At 42.1% G+C, this 16,355-nt stretch overlaps 1 protein-coding gene across 3 annotated transcripts; it reads left to right on the top strand.

The window, feature by feature from the left end:
- Positions 1-5: 5 nt before the first annotated feature.
- rc3h1b (ring finger and CCCH-type domains 1b) lies at positions 6-16,278 on the top strand. 3 transcript variants are annotated; one of them, XM_084007502.1, is made up of 20 exons: positions 6-160; positions 1,907-2,328; positions 3,595-3,715; positions 5,647-5,886; positions 6,098-6,273; positions 6,460-6,660; positions 6,750-6,882; positions 7,131-7,249; positions 7,579-7,691; positions 7,769-8,014; positions 8,586-8,797; positions 8,883-9,292; positions 9,412-9,570; positions 10,282-10,437; positions 10,565-10,787; positions 11,077-11,167; positions 11,336-11,432; positions 11,672-11,887; positions 12,109-12,212; positions 12,319-16,278. In XM_084007502.1, the coding sequence occupies exons 2-20, from the start codon at positions 2,098-2,100 to the stop codon at positions 12,473-12,475; spliced, it is 3,405 nt and encodes a 1,134-aa protein (XP_083863628.1). In that variant the 5' UTR covers positions 6-160; positions 1,907-2,097; the 3' UTR covers positions 12,476-16,278. The 3 variants fall into 3 exon arrangements, with proteins under 3 accessions (XP_083863628.1, XP_083863629.1, XP_083863627.1); XM_084007503.1 differs by having other exon boundaries at positions 11,074-11,167; positions 11,699-11,887; XM_084007501.1 differs by having other exon boundaries at positions 11,074-11,167.
- Positions 16,279-16,355: the final 77 nt, after the last annotated feature.

Raw genomic sequence — 16,355 nt, 5'->3', positions numbered from 1 at the left:
CATCTTTGCCCAGCTAGCTGTAACCGGCTAGCGAGTCTGTTGTCGAGTTGACACCCTCCCCAAACCTCGGCAGCAGCTAAGCTGCACAGTCGACATGGCAAGAAAATATCGCAACAATTTCCTAAAAAAAGATGAAAATCTTCCAAGTCTTTTGGAATGAGTGAGTACCGACGACAACGATTCTCCGTTTTCGCCCCGATGGAAACTCGCGATGGAAGCCCGCGTGCTTGTGTTTTAAGTTACATTTATGACGCATAGCTATGGTTAGTTATTGCTAGCACGGACGGTGGCTAGCTAGCTTAGCTGGGTAGCTTAGCTACAAGAGGGAGGAGTGTGGTTTGTTCCGCTCGTCTTGTTAGCATTCTGCGCTCAGCAGGAGGAGTATTTTCTGTTTAACCCCACAGAAATGTGACTCAAACCCAAACCCGTGGAGTGATTGTGAACCACATTAGTGTAACAGCTTGTGAACAGTGATATTAAATGACTTTTGCTGGGTAGTTTCTGGGATGCTAAGCGTTACATAATCTTCGCTGTTGCGAGTCGAATGGCTCCACTTTCCAGTGTCACAGTTGGTTTCCTTTTTTAAAGCTAGCGTTTCCTTCACCAAAAAAATACACGAGATGGGTAAACTGTAGCTAACGTTAATGTTCTGGACTGCGTAACGAATAATGCTTTTATCACGACCAAACCCATTATAGATATGTTTTAAATCATCACCTAAGTGTTTTCTTCCTTTTGTCAATCGGGCGACGTTTAGCTCGCTAGCCACCCATTAGCTTAGCTAAGCGTGCTAACAGTGAGCTAACGTTACCTTAAAAATCAGCTAAGCTAACGTATCAGTGAAAACAAATAATCGTTGGGTGTTATATGATCGTGGACGTTAAATTACAGAAAACCCGGTTGATGGAAATTGTTTTTTTTGTGACGTAATGTTTCCCCCAACTTGTATTTTTTTTTCAAACGTTAGCCTCGTATAATAAGTTAAGATAGCAGCAGGGGCTGGTTGTTAGCCTCGTCGGGACCCTTTGTCCACAGTCATAGTGGTTACCAGCAGTAAGTAGGCCACACAGCAGTTGTTTTGATCCTTCTCCGTCGCTAGTTTCATCGCTTTCTTGCAAATATGTGCCGTGTCACCTCCTTTTTTTAAACAAAAATATTTTGTGCACCGGATGCCAGCGTGTCGTCAACGCCAAGTAGACTTTCGGTTCTGTTTAATTGATTTGCTTTTTTTTTAAAGTGTAGTAAAGCATCACTATGTCCCCACGAGTTATTTTTGTCTTTACCACACTGCCTTCGATGCTATTTCTCAGTTATATATGCACATGGAAATCCTTGAAAACCCTTGAATTTTTAGTATTCGAGGTGTGAAAGTTGCTTGGATTTAGAACAAAGTGCTTGAAATGTGTGTTGTATGTGATGACATATATGATAGAACAGAGAAAAGAAGATCTCCATATTTGAGGGACTGAAAACAGCATTTTCTGACATTTCTGCATGAAAAATGACTTTTGATGATGAAAATAGTTGGTGATTATATTTCTGTGGATCTGTTAGTGGAATTAGTTTTCCTTTCATTTGTGGTCCTTCTGTAAAAAGCTGTCTCCAAACATCATGTTGGTTGTTTATAGGACAATAACATCTCATTTAATGTGACGAACAAGTGCAATAATAAGTAGACTGAATACTGACCATTGCATTGATAGAAATATGGAGTTTACCACAGCTGGAAGGTGCTGGAAAAGCATGGAAATGCTTGGAAAGTGCTTGAATTTGACATTGGAGAAGGTGTAGGATCCCTGACTTTGATATTGTAGTAATATAAGATTAAAAACATTATATATATTTGCATGCAAAGTTATTCAAATTGTTAAATATTTGCACACTAATTATCCTTTCTCTTTTGCAGTATTCATCACGCGATGTGATCCAAAATCCACAATGTGTGAGGACATTTAAGAACAATTGAGTTCGGAAGAAATGTTTTGATTCCAGTGGAATCTTCCATATATATTATTAATATTATTATTAGATTTTTTTTTCTGTGTTTAAAAGCTTACATACATTTACACACACACTTGTCCGATACAACATACAACCATGCCAGTGCAAGCACCACAATGGACAGAGTTCCTGCTGTGCCCGATCTGCACACAGACATTTGAGGAGACTGTACGCCGGCCCATCAGCCTGGGCTGTGGACACACGGTCTGCAAGATGTGCCTGAACAAGTTGCACCGTAAGGCCTGTCCCTTTGACCAGACAGCCATCAGCACAGATATTGAGCAGCTACCTGTCAACACGGCCCTGTTGCAGCTGGTGGGAGGCCAGGTAAGAACTGTGTTTGTACGCTTCGATTAAGATGACATGTCATTTATGCAGAGCCCTCGTTGATGCAAGCTTGTGATGATGGATAAGCAGCTCATGGATGTAATTGAGTTGTGGAACATTCCCATCTTGACTATTTTCTGTAATTACTGTGCGTGGATTATATTAGAAGCTATTACATGAAGCACAAAGCTGGGAGATTCACTCATGAGTCATACTCCAGTCAATGAGCAGTGCTTTTTTTTAAATTCTACTGGTTTATGGAGTGCTGACACAATCAGTGAAGCCATATTTCTCTGAGGCAGGTTCTGACCAACAGGGTGAGGCACGGCTAATGTTGTTTCGGCTCTGTTTGCCAAGTTTCCAGGTACACGCTGTATAATAATGGATAACGTCAGGGCATCGACTGAGTGTTTTGTATGTCTGATGTAGTCATGACTGTGATGTCTTGTCTCTTAGCTGAGTGCTTTGCTTATCTGTGCTACTACGTATTCGTACACCGTCTAATCAAATGAATATGCCCTGACAAAAAAAGGAAGTAATTATGGTAGTTCTGTATCATTGTTGTTCATAAAAAAATAACCTAATTAATTGTAATGTCCCAGAGGTGCAGGTTATCTTAGTCAGTATCAAAGAAAAAAAAGGAAGATGATTATTTGATCATTTCTTTGGATAGCTATTTATAGTAGTTTTAGTTGTACAGCATAGCCTTACATGGAAATATACACATTATATGAAATGCTTACCTCCAGTGTGTTGGCATTATTTTAATTGTATTAATTAGCATTGCCTACTGGAATAGGTGCAGTTCAACAAGCAAGGACTTGCAGAGAATAGAGTGTACGCCTTCAGTACAATGAAGTGATTCTCAAAATGTGAAATATTTATTATCTGTAAGTCATATACAGTTTATTTATAAATTCAATATAAATGAAGATTGACATTATTTCTAGTTTTTCCTATTTCAGGTTATGTTTCAATGTGTAGTATGTGCTAGTGAGAGTTGGTAGATGTTTGCAGCTTAAAATTCCTGTACACGGTTTCTGTTTTCTCATGCGACTTCACTGTCACTCTTCTGCCAAAATCTACTGGCATGTATATACAAAGAGCTATTTATTGATAGTAATTGGCACACCCATGTGTGTTTAGCTCATACAAAAGATGATTAAAAGAGAATAATGACCGTTTTTGACATATACTTGTGCCAAAAAGCTTCAGCTATTGCTATCGGGTTGTCCTAATTCTGTCCTTCTCTGTGTCCTCTTTAAGGTTCCTAAGGTTCAGCCAGTTGCCTTGATTACCAGTCCAGAGGACTCGCAGCATTATGAGGAGGCCAGGCAGTGTGTGGAGGAGCTGGCCCTCTACCTCAAACCTCTCAGCAACACCAGAGGTACGCACAAATATATGCTTGTTAGCTTAGTTTCTTCCACCCTGTTATTATGATCTGTTGACACATTTGTGACCTGTTAGTGATACCCTGAAGGTTGTTTTCAACATGGAAAGTGCAGTCCTCAATATTCTTGGCATTTAAGTGGAGTGAGGGAGAATGTCAATTATTGATTTACAGTTAAAAGCTTATAGAAAAAAAAGATTTCCCATTGGAAAAAATGAAATTGACTTTTTTCCACAGTGTAACTCAGGTAAATTAGGTATTTTTAACCGTCTGAGACTCATGGGATACTGACTGACTTACCGTCTTTAAGAGGCTGTAACAGGCCTGGACTTTTAAGTGAGTCTAGCGTTCATATGAAACTGGAAATTGTAAGGAATCAATTGATACCAATCCTGTCAGGCTAGCTTGTAGGGAAGGGGGTGGAATAACTGGTCTGGTGATTTTCAAAGGGGTCACTTGACCTCTCACCTCGACATATGTGAATAAAAAAAGGGGGTTCTATTGGTACCCGCAGGTCTTTTGCATAAAGTGGGCATGTCTGTAAAAGGGAGAGTGGAGATATCTGGGAAGGGGAGACTCTTGGGTAACATAACCCATTGTCATGCAGTTTGGGCCAAAAGCCAGTATAACTGTGTTATAGTCTCCAAAAATGGTGTATTTGAACATTTCTGCAAACTGGAGTCTTGGAATTAAGTGGACATTGCTGGAAAGCTGATACTCTTGTGGATCCAATGAACCCAATTTCATTAATGTGTGTTTAGTCCTCATAGTAGCCAATTACATTGTCGTGAGATAACATTTTGAAAGTTGACATCCCTGTATAAAGTGGTGTGACATATAGGATAATCACAGCCTCATGAAGCTTAACTACCACAAACTTAGTATATTGAATATGTCAAACGTTTTAGATGGCGAATCATGGCCTCTTCCTCCATGTCATATTTTGGGGTGAATTTTCTTTATCATTTTTTAGTGGTACAATTTATTTTTCATTTAGCAGCAAATCCAGGTAATAAACCGTATCAACCCAAATATTGCTTCAACAACATAGTGATCAAGAAGATGGCCATCATATGCTCTAATCATAAAGTGTGAGTCCTTTTACCCTTCACAATTTGATTTTATTGATTTGGTTAATTAATACATTCTGATTTATGACTAGAACAACTTGCAAACACTGCTGACCTGCATCTCAAATTAATCTTCAGGTTCCCAGCTTTCAGACGAAGTGCACGGCTTCTGCACGGCACGTACTGTTAATCCTCTCCCTACTCCAAAAAGACAAAATGGGTCTGTGTGGGTCTAAGAGGGTCAATCATAGCTGATTTATTACATTTTTTTTTCAAGTTAAATGAAACAAAAGAATGCTGTCGATTGCTGCTTATTCTACTCCTCTGCCTGACATAATTCAACAACATTGAGCGTAGTGATTCTGTTGAATCTACAGGCTTTAATGGAACATGCAGATGTGCTTAAAACAAAACCTGGCATGTTCTTGTATTTTCTGCTTTTTTGGGGGAGGTTTTTTTTTTACGACCGCATCTATGTAAACAGGAGTGACCAATATTTGCAGTCCTTTCTTTCAGGAATGGCCTGTTTTTAAACAATTAGCCAATCAGATTCACAAGAGGTGCCGTTGCAAGGGAGGAATTGTAGAAGGGGAAGTAGCCGCGGTAATGTAGAAGTGCTACTGCACCTTCTGAACTGATCATATTGTTTAATCTGCAGCTCTCTAAAACAGTGTCAACAAAAAGAAATGGTCCTTATTCATCAAAAATCAAACTCTATAACCGTCATGAAGGTAGGGTTTGTTGCAGGACGATTGTATTAGACTGTTTTATTTTAAGCAATGTGTACCCGATTAACTGGGTGTGTGTATATTTTGTATTCCCTCGGTTTACCAGTTGTCCCGTGTAATCCCTCACCAGGTGTGGGTCTGAGCAGCACGGCACAGAGCATGCTGAGTCGACCCATGCAGAGGAAACTGGTAACTCTAGTCCACTGCCAGCTGGTGGAGGAGGAGGGCCGTGTTCGAGCCATGAGAGCTGCCCGCTCTCTGGGGGAGCGGACCGTCACCGAACTCATCTTGCAGCACCAGAATCCGCAGCAGCTCTCCTCAAACCTGTGGGCTGCCGTGCGTGCTCGAGGATGCCAGTTTCTAGGCCCGGGTAGGTCGTTTTCCCATCACCTGCAGAGTGAAACGAAATATTTCTTAACAAACTGTTTGATTCCAGTATGATTTAGAGCCTTTTTAAGCATATTTTGATGATCATGAATTGCAAATATTCAAATCAAACAAGTACGTGTTATAGCCTCTGTAAATGTTGGCTTTTAGGCAGTCAGCTGTTACTCATTGTCATCTCTTTCCTCCCGCCTCAGCCATGCAGGAGGAAGCTCTCAAGTTGGTCCTCCTTGCTCTAGAGGATGGCTCCGCTCTGTCCCGGAAGGTGTTAGTTCTCTTCGTGGTCCAGAGGCTTGAGCCACGCTTCCCGCAGGCCTCTAAGACGAGTATTGGCCATGTGGTGCAGCTCCTCTACAGGGCCTCCTGCTTCAAGGTAACCACTGACTTAGAACCAGAAGAATAAAAAAATAATTGGTATTTTCGTGAAAAATCATGTGGTGGACAGGACCCATTATCTGCTCGTCAGTGATCAAGATGCTGTGAAACCCATCAAAAAGAGAGAAAAAACGAACAAAGAAATGCAACCCTCTCCTCCTCTTCTTCCTCTGTGGTTACCTAGGTGACCAAACGTGATGAAGATTCCTCCCTGATGCAGCTGAAGGAGGAATTCCGTACATACGAGGCTCTGCGCCGCGAGCACGACTCTCAGATAGTTCAGATTGCCATGGAGGGTGGGCTGCGCATCGCCCCTGACCAGTGGTCTTCTCTGTTATATGGAGATCAGTCTCACAAGTCACACATGCAGTCTATCATAGATAAGGTGTGTGTTTTCTCGTTTGTTTCCACGTCATGTTAAAGATCATTTATGCATTGCTTTACTTTGCCGTTTTTTTACTATTCCCGTCATAGCTGCAGACCCCGGCGTCTTTTGCTCAAAGTGTCCAGGAGCTGACGATTGCACTGCAGAGGACCGGAGACCCAGCCAACCTCAACAGGTTGCGGCCCCATCTGGAGCTACTGGCCAACATTGATCCCAGTCCTGGTAAGAAACGAGCACCCTTACCAGCATCTTGGGTTTATAGTGGCTTATGGAGTATGTCAGTTACACAATCACCTTTTGATTTGTGTTGGGTTAAAACAAGCAGCTGGGATGCGAGAATATGTCAGTTTGTCTTCAGTTGAACTGATCCTCAGATAATGTACTTTGCATTCATGTCTCATGAGTCAAACAATTCCCATCAATGAAGAGTATTTATATAAAAAAATGCTTCTCATCTTCTGTTTCCCCAGATGCTCCCCCTCCCACATGGGAGCAGCTTGAGAAAGGCTTGGTAGCGGTGAAAACCGTGGTGCATGGCCTGGTGGACTTCATCCAGAACCACAGCAAGAAAGGAGCTGACCCTCAACAGGTCAGTCTGTCCGCTGGACCACAAAACAGCATGATCCCCTGTATGTTGATTATTTAACCCAGGCGGCACCCATGGGAGATGAAAGTCCAACCATCACGATCCACATTAGAACATCAAACGTGGGAATATCATTTGGGAGAATGTTGTTGGTAGAAATACAGAGACATTGCACCTTACGGAGACACTTTTTTTTTGTATATTAGAAGTACAAATTTAACAAATCTATATTTCCACTGTGAGGTGTTAGATTAAAAAAGTGTAACAAATTGATTCTGGCCCCGTGTGTGTAATTATTGGGTGTTTTTCTCTGTCTCGATGTCTCTCCTCAGCCTCCTCAGCACAGCAAGTACAAGACCTACATGTGCCGTGACATGAAGCAGAAGGGAGGCTGCCCTCGCGGAGCCAGCTGCACCTTTGCTCATTCTCAGGAAGAACTGGAGAAGTGAGTCCCGCAAATATCAACGTGTAGCGTTGCGTTTAGATATTGCAGTCACTCATATTCATATTTATGTGTTTCAGGTATCGTAAAATGAACAAGCGTTTGGCGGCTCGCCTCCCCGGCTCAGGAGGGCTCATGCCGGATGACGTTCTCCCTCTTGATGTAGCAGTGACCCGAAAGCCTTCGCCCCTCACCAACGGCAGCGGTGTGCCCTCTTTGCCCCAGCTCATTGCCCGCGGCACAGACACAGTCCCATATGAACTGTTGCGTAAACCCATGAAGATGGATGGAGGGAGTCCCAGTGCCCCAGGATCACCACCAGATGGGTGAGCACTGCATTCTCTGCACATTTAAATAATTAGCGGCCTAACTAGCTGCAGAAGTCTACAGATTCTTCTTCTTGGGATAAAAAACATCGAGGGAACTTTGTTTGCACCTGTAAATATTTAAATTATGGAAGTTTTTATTTATTTAAATCAAACAAAATGTAAATACTTTAAATTAAATTTGAATTATTCAAAGAGATAGAAAGTATAGATTTAGTTATTGAGCGTGAGTTCTGGTTTCTCCTCATACGACGGTATTCATGAAGACTGGAATGTGTTTAAATGATAATTATGCCTTTGCGTCAGACAAACCCTATTTAAATACTAACTCTACCAAGTGTAAACAATAGACAATTTAAAGTCAGTATTATTCAGTGGTTGCAACAGGGTGTGACAGTCTGCAGAGAAGAGGATACATATCAATGACTAGATAGAATAATATTTGAATAGGTTTGTCTGTCTTCAGGTAGACTCCCTGCACTCTGTAGCACATAGTTTAACTGCCTTGCTTATGACTCGTTGCCTATCAGCCGATTTACGTTCTCTTTAAATCTGACATTTATTCCTGTAGCATGGACGGGATGCCCAAACCTGGAATGCCTATGCCACCTCATGGCATGGGCCACCCGAGGATGCCAGTGGACCACCTGGGTGGGGTGAAGCACATGCCCGTGACAGCCAGAGGTTCGCCAGTGTACCCTCAGCCGCCGCTCCCTGAGATGTGCTATGACACCCGCCCGCCACCCTCTGCGTCTCAGTATGATCCCCCACAATACTCCACTGGTAGGAGGGTCAAGCAACTTAACCATCTACTTACAAATCATGTAGGAAAAGTGATGTTAATAATGGTCTGTTATTTGCTTCTCAGGGTACCCCTACCAACAGCCGCACCAGTATGTCCCTCGGGATTACATGCGCAACCCTCCGCCCCCCAGTGACTCGGGACCCCCTTACCAGGACCCCTATCCTGGCTATGGCCCTCCAGAGCGCACGTACCAGGCCCCTCACTCGGGTCCACCTTTCTCTTACCCTCACCCTCCACACCACGACCGAAGTCGCCACGGGACTTACACCGGCCCACCGCCTCCCCCCCAGTCTTACCCGTCTCAGAGGGACGGCATGGTCAGAATGAGTCCCGCACCTCTGGATATGCCGCCGCCGTCGGCAGGGCAGGCTAACTCCCTTTACCACCAGGAGCCCAGCGGCCGTGATAGATACCCTCCAGATGGCTACTACACACAGGGTTCCCAGCCTCCACCCATGAGGGCTTATGCCCGGGTGAGTTTGTTTGGATTGTTCTTCATTTTAGCTGTTTGACTTTGACTTTTGATACCAGCATAGTTTCTAAGTAAATGATAGTTGTTCGGCAGCAATATTTCTCTGTGTGTGTGTTTTAGGGGCCATCATATAGTGGCTCACAGCCCAGCCTCGACTACCTGCACCGACGTCGGCAGGAGCTGTTATCCCAGCTGGAGGAAAGGAAGGTCATCTCCCCTCCACCGTTCGCTGCCTCCCCCACTCTTCCTCATCCCTTCCCCAGCGACTACCCTCCAGAGGTTAGCACGATGTAGCGCCCGCCGTAGCCATTTGTTGAAGTCCGCGTGTTAGTCCAGATAAAATGTGATGCTTTCAACAATGTGACTTTCCAGTAAGACTGGTTGAAATCATACATGGCAGCGTAAGATTCGCAGGGTTGGTACGGGTGCTGGAAATCCTTGAAAACACTTGAATTTTAGTGTGGTGTTGTCAAGGTTTGAGAAGTGTTTGGATTTAGAATAAAGTGCTTTAAATGTGTGTTCTATGTGATGACATCTATGATAGAACAGAGAAAAGAAGATCTCCATATTTGAGGGACTGAAAACAGCATTTTCTGACATTTCTTTATGAAAAATGACTTTTGATGATGAACAGATGATGAAAATAGTTGGTGATTATATTTCTGTGGATCTGTTAGTGGAATTAGTTTCCCTTTCATTTGTGGTCCTTCTGTAAAAAGCTGTCTCCAAACATCATGTTGGTTGTTTAGAGGACAATAACATCTCATTTAATGTGATGAACAAGTGACATAATAAGTAGACTGAATACTGACCATTGGATTGATACAAATATGGAGTTTACCACAGCTGGAAGGTGCTGGAAAAGCATGGAAATGCACCTTGAAATGCTTGAATTTGACATTGGAGAAGGTGTAAGAACCCTGGATTTGATACATTTAAAATGTTGCATATTATTGACAGCACTCTTCTCTGTGTGTTCTGTGTCTGCAGTATGGCGAGGAGAGCTCCAAAACCATGGTGAAATGCAGAGAGCCTGAATATTCAGGGCAGTACTCTCCCTGGTCTTGTGAAACCATCGGCTCCTACATCGGCACAAAGGATCCCAAACCCAAAGACGTTATGGTTCCCGGTTCCATGGACATGATGGTGAGTTCAGAAAACATAGCTGTTGGTAACCACATCGATATTTTTGGTGTGGAAAATCAAAACCACGTCAACCTCTTTCTCAGATCTCTCCATATCCTAACCTCCTCTCTCTCCTCGTGTCTGACAGAATGCAGAGGGTAAGAGTCTGAGGGAACAATCGATGGAGGCTCCTCGCAGGGCTGCAGAAGTCAAGGACGATGACCCCATCATCCCTTTTGGCCCCCAGCCCACCGTATCGCGCTTCGGTGCGATCTCCCGCACCTCGAAAACGGGCTACCAGACCACAGGTCCGGTGCAAGCTATGGCCTCCACTCCCCAGAACCCCAGCTCTAAACACATGGCCATGCCAGGTAAGAAACCATGTGCAAAACAGAATATTAATGCATAGACTTATTAATATCTTCATGAAGAAATGTCCTATATCATACAAAAAAATATAGAAATTATTAAAACAAAATAAGATCTTTAATTTAATTTGGTGTATAAACATTATTCCCATACATTTTTCTATACTTAACCTGTTGATATAATGCTTTACTCATTTTGGCCACACTATTTCACATAATTGTGGTTTTTAATCATCGCAGTTTGGCATGAAAACATTCCTGACAGCCATTTCCCCTTCCTCACCTACAGCAGAATACACATATGGCAGCCATGGAGGATGGGGTGGAGCTTCATACCAGTCTCACCCAACTGCCTCCTCCTCTCAGGGACACTTCAGTGAGCGGTGAGGCCTGCGCTTGTTTTCCTGTCATTGTTTATATAATATATAATTCATATGATGATCGTACTAATCTTGCTTTATAAAGAAAATATCACGCATGAAAGTTTGTGGCTTATAAAGGAAATTTGAAAGCAGTTGTGTGAAATTCTGTCTGTATTTCCCCCTCAAAAGCCTGACGATGGCAGCTCAAGACAGAGAACAGTTAAAGATTGAGCTGCAGCAGGTCAACCAGCAGATCAACCAACAGTCCCAGATGCGAAACATGGAGGTATGTATGCTCTCTAACGAGAGGACTGAGGGAGCTCTGGAAAGTACCAAAATTGCCAAGATTTCAAAATATTAAAATATGTCCAAAAGAGGTTTTTCAGCCAAGATTACTTCATATGTATGTGTTGTCAAAAACACATTTTTTTTCCCATTTTATGCTGCGTTTCTTTTCCGATTATTGCCAGGAATTTCCAGATTGCGCGCTCACTCTTCCCTTTCCCCTCCGTCTCACTGTTAAAGGCTGCCAGTAACTCTCTACTGCTGCAGAGGGAAGCCAGTGCATTGGCAGGCCAGCCGGTGCAGCCCAGCCAGGGCCAGGGGGGGGCAGCAGCTCAGCAGCAGGCCAAGTGGCCAGCAGGGGGGGCAAGTACAACAGCTGTCTCCAGTGAACAGCTGAGCCTGGAGCTCCACCAAGTGGAGAGAGAGATCGGCAAGAGGACCCGTGAAATGGCTTTGGTAAGAGGGATGGGGGGAGAATACAGATTTTTCATATATATATCAGAATCCTTCAGCTTCTCTTGGTCAAAGCTCTGTTAACACCATGCAGCTTATTATTCTCAACACCTAGTATCATGTTGCACGCAACAATAGTTATTTGGGGCTAAATCCTAATGTTTGATAAGCATTTTGGCAAAAAAACAGAATATGCAACGGGTGTCTTTTGTCTCCAAAACCAGGAAAACCAAGTAGCCCACGAAGTTCAGCAGTATAAGATGAAACCTGCAGAGAACGGACAACCGGAGCACAAGACTCAGCTGGAGGAAATCTCCTTGGCTCTTGGGTGAGTAACCAATGTGCTTGAATATAAACTTTAATAACAATGTGTTTGGTTGTCTTCCTCAGTATTCTTTGATCTCACCTGTTTTTTTTTCTTTTCCCTCCTTCAGCGAGGTGTCAAACGGCTCGAGCAGTCTGCAAGAAAGTGCAGTGGGCGGGACCATGCTGTCACTGACCAATAAGACATCTGGGTTGAGTCTGTGCTCTGATCCGGGCGCCACTGGTTCGGAAATGCAGAAGAATGGAGTCGTCCATTCCTGCTCTTAGGCAGTACACACACACACACACACACACACACACACACACTTACACATGCACACACTCGGTCAACAGCATGCACAGGCACACATACACCCATTCTATTTAGAAGATGAGCAGTATCTGCCGTGATATGAATTTTCTTTCTTTTTGTTCTGTGAATGAGCTTTTTTTTAATGACTTTCCTTGCCTGGAAACCAGAGCATATGATAACATTTCTTGTGTGTGTTAATTTTTTTCTTTTTTGTACCGGGATTACAGATTAACAAGGCTCACCATAGATATACTGGAAAGAGAATAATGGTGGTGATGTTGACGGTGGTATTATTTAAGTAAAAAAAAGAAAAAGGATAGACCTATTACATTCTTAAAAAACAGAAAACAATAGTGATGTAGTTGATCGATCCTCCCCAGTATAAGATTGTTTTGGTTTAGCTGTACCATCGTACACTTAGATGGATGGTTGGATGTGGAGGAGCAGATTAACAGGCACTATCGCATGCACTCTGACAAACCTCCTGCAATCTGATGATCTCTACGAAGGTATTGTGGGAAACAGAAACAGAAGTGTGTCACTTGGTACTCAACCCCAGAATCGTAAACAAAAAAAAGAGATAAAAAAAAGAAGTGGTTGCCCAGATGAAGATGATCTGAGGAGGGAACAAAAAAAAAAATGCAATACAAATAGTCTGCCAGTGTTGAAATGGAGAAGCAACGTGTGCCAGGAATCACTTTTTGCACCACATGCACGTCTCTCACCTGCCACAAGAAGTATGATTTTTATTAGTGCATTTTATGAACACATCGTGTATGTTTCATACTTGAAAGCAGTATATTATATATTTAATTGAAGCATTCTGTTTTAAAGATTGCAAAAAAAAAAACAAAAAAAAAACAAACTCTTTTTGATAATGAGCTTTCCAGATGTTTTCTACAAGGGGAATCTACGATGTGCTTCTCGGTTCGTGGTGCGACCTGATGTGGTTCGGCCTTTTTCGCCCGTTCTCCTTTTTAACGGCTGCATTCTGATTATGTTGTGAGATTATTTTTCACAGCATGCTCCAAAGTTTTTTGGGGGAAGAGGGATGGGGGGGCGTGTGCACATGATCGGGTGGAGAGAGCTTGTCTTTCTGCCTCCGAGTGTCTTTCTAAAGTATGCTAAGTAAGGGTTTCCCTCCTCAGAGCTTCTCGTCTGGCCACAAACAAAGGCCTCCCCATTGGGATTATCTTGTCATTTGTTCTCCTAACTTCTATGAAGTTGTCTTCCCTTGTGTTGTTTGTTTTTCTTTTTCTTGATTTTATTTTGTCATGCTTTACATGTTGTTACGATTTGGGGGTGTGGCTTACCTAGTGAAGGCTTTATCTCCTCCTCGTTCTGCAAACGGTTGTAGCATTTTTTGTTGTTTTTTAGCAACACAGCACATTTTGAAATCGCGAAGATACGAGTTTTGATTACTGAGGGGTAAACAAAACCAATTTTCAAAAGATGGCAAAGTGCATATGGCAGGTTTAAAAAAGTTAATTTATATCAAATTGAGTTTATTTAAGCATATTTTTTTTTAAATTGGAGGGTATAACAATATTCTGCTCACTATCACATCCTCCTTGCCGTCATCATCACCACCATTACCACTGTTGTTGCTCTTTCTCCCATCGTGCAAATTGTTTACTGCTGATGCTCGACACGGAGCTCGTTGCCTTTTTTTGTAAACAATTAGCATGATTGGCTACCGTTTTTACAGCGCCGCCGAGAGCGAGCGAGCCCTTGTGTTTGAAACGTTTGAAGGGTAGAGGAGACGCTCCGGGTTCAGTCCTTTTTTTTAAGTTTGAACGTCGAGCCTTCGTTTTGGTCGGACGAGGCGTCCCGAGAAACTGACAGTCTGACGAATCCCTGATAACTGATGAGACAAAAAAAGAAGTAAAGACACAATTGTTTTGTGTCGCTCATCTGGGTTGTTTGTTCTCTTCCAATTTGTCAGCGCCATGATAGATGTTTGGGTTTTTCTTTTTTTTTTTTTAAATACATTTTTCCTACCACACTTCAAGCCTCTGGCTGCTCCTCCTCGCTACATTATTTTGTTTAGGTACACAGCTCACTTATACATATGAGTATGTATACATACATTAATATACTAAAGCACTATTAATGTGCCACCTCTTATTTTACTCGCTCAGCATTTATATTAAATGATCTCTACTTAGAATCAGCAAAATGTTTTTGTTTCTTTGTGGTTTTTTGATTTTTTTTTTCTGTCCACTGGTTGCCAACACAGACTTTATCCTTTCCCAGACGAAGGACTTCTGTGCGCATTGATGTGTGTTCACTTAATCTTTTGTGTTCAAACAAAGATGTTCTTGATAGACTATGCTTCCGAAGAAGACAAAAATCTGTAACTTTGGAAAAATGTATGGAGACTTTTTGTGTGTGTGCTAGATTGTATTGTAGAAAATGTACCCTAAGTTGTTTTTTTCCCCTCAAAGTGTGCTGTACTGGGTGATAGTTTTGAGATATTAAAGTGTTGGAGGGTTTTTCCCACCTCTGCCCCCCCCTCCCCCCCAAGAGGAAATTCAGGAAGTCTCTAATGATAGCTTGGCCTTAAATCCTCTCACAGTGCTCCTTTACTTTGTCTGCTTTAGGAGCATGAGGTGATCTCAAATATACTAATTAACAATTAATTGGATTGATTTAGAGTCATTCAGATGGACTCTAGTAGACCCCCCCTCCCCCGCCCCCTTTATCCCGTTTGAAAATGTAATGTAAAAACAGCAAACATGCAAATTAATGTAAGTCTCTAAAGATTTGAAGCAAATTGTATTTTTTTTTTCTTTAAGAAAATGTTGACCTAGCTCGGTTTGTAGTTCTTTTTGTCTTGTTTTGTTTTCTGCAATAGTTGAGTGAATTTCCTGACCTGCAAGTCTTACAGTCTTTGATGCATCATCTGACCCGATGCATCGTCAACAGCTTTTGAGGATCTGAGTGACATTCACACAATAAGTCTTCTTTTAGACCCTATTTAAACAAACATTTACAAAAATATTGTCTCGGTGGTTTAATTCTGCCGTTTATAATAAAACACCAGGAATTGGCTAATTCTAATATGTTGTTTCTCAATCTCTCCTAAGTGCAAATCAACCAAACGATCGTAAATGCTGATTCTGCCTGATCGCAGCGCCGCAGGTCTGAATGAGCTGGAAAAACGTCTTTAGCTGAGCAGAAACCGAGGTGTTGGGGTGGTTTACTATAAAGTAAATGAATAGCGAAGATGTTAATTTCAGTCTCCTGTGTGTTTTTGTTTCTGAGTGGAACTGCTGCCTCTGCCCCTCATTTACATCACCGGTTAACCCTCCACTCCCACCCTTTGACCACTGAACTCTGTTACTGCTGTTTGAGGCTCACATTTTATTCCCTGACTTTCTGGGGAAATTCGCAAATGGCTATTTTATATGATTACTCCCTTGTAAAATATCTCTTAAATTAAGGTACAGGTTTGATTTCAGCAAGAAAAAAGAAGTTTTTATATGTATATTATACTCCATTAAGGAATGTCTAGAAATATCTTCCTCCAATGTGGATGTAGCCATTATTACGCCATTTTATGACTTTGTAAGAGAATTCACTGTGTGAAAATTGGTTTGCATTTTTGTATAATACAATCTGCTTTTTTTTTTCGTTTGATACGAGAGGGAGGTCAAACTGGAAGTTTGAAGAGAGGAAAAAAATGAACCTGTGAAATTGAGAAAACAAAGTGTAACTTATGTACAACAGTGATTCTAAGCTGAGGGGAAAAGATTAAATGATATTGCTAACTCTACATGTTTGTGTCATTGTTTTGTTTTTCAACAAGTTAACTAATTCATTAATTAATTTGATTATGTCATCTCCTGTTGT

Source organism: Eutrigla gurnardus (genome assembly GCF_963514095.1).
Source record: "Eutrigla gurnardus genome assembly, chromosome: 4".
Lineage (NCBI taxonomy): Eukaryota > Metazoa > Chordata > Actinopteri > Perciformes > Triglidae > Eutrigla > Eutrigla gurnardus.
Note: the sequence above shows the minus strand (reverse complement) of the source record. Positions and strands in the feature narration are given on the sequence as shown.

Excerpts from the sequence above, each read along its gene's own strand:
- rc3h1b (XM_084007501.1), top strand. The coding sequence starts at position 2,098 with ATGCCAGTGCAAGCACCACAATGGACAGAGTTCCTGCTGTGCCCGATC. Across the intron at positions 5,887-6,097 it reads ATGCCAGTTTCTAGGCCCGG|CCATGCAGGAGGAAGCTCTC; the intron begins GTAGGTCGTTTT and ends CTCCCGCCTCAG. Across the intron at positions 7,692-7,768 it reads TCTCAGGAAGAACTGGAGAA|GTATCGTAAAATGAACAAGC; the intron begins GTGAGTCCCGCA and ends TATGTGTTTCAG.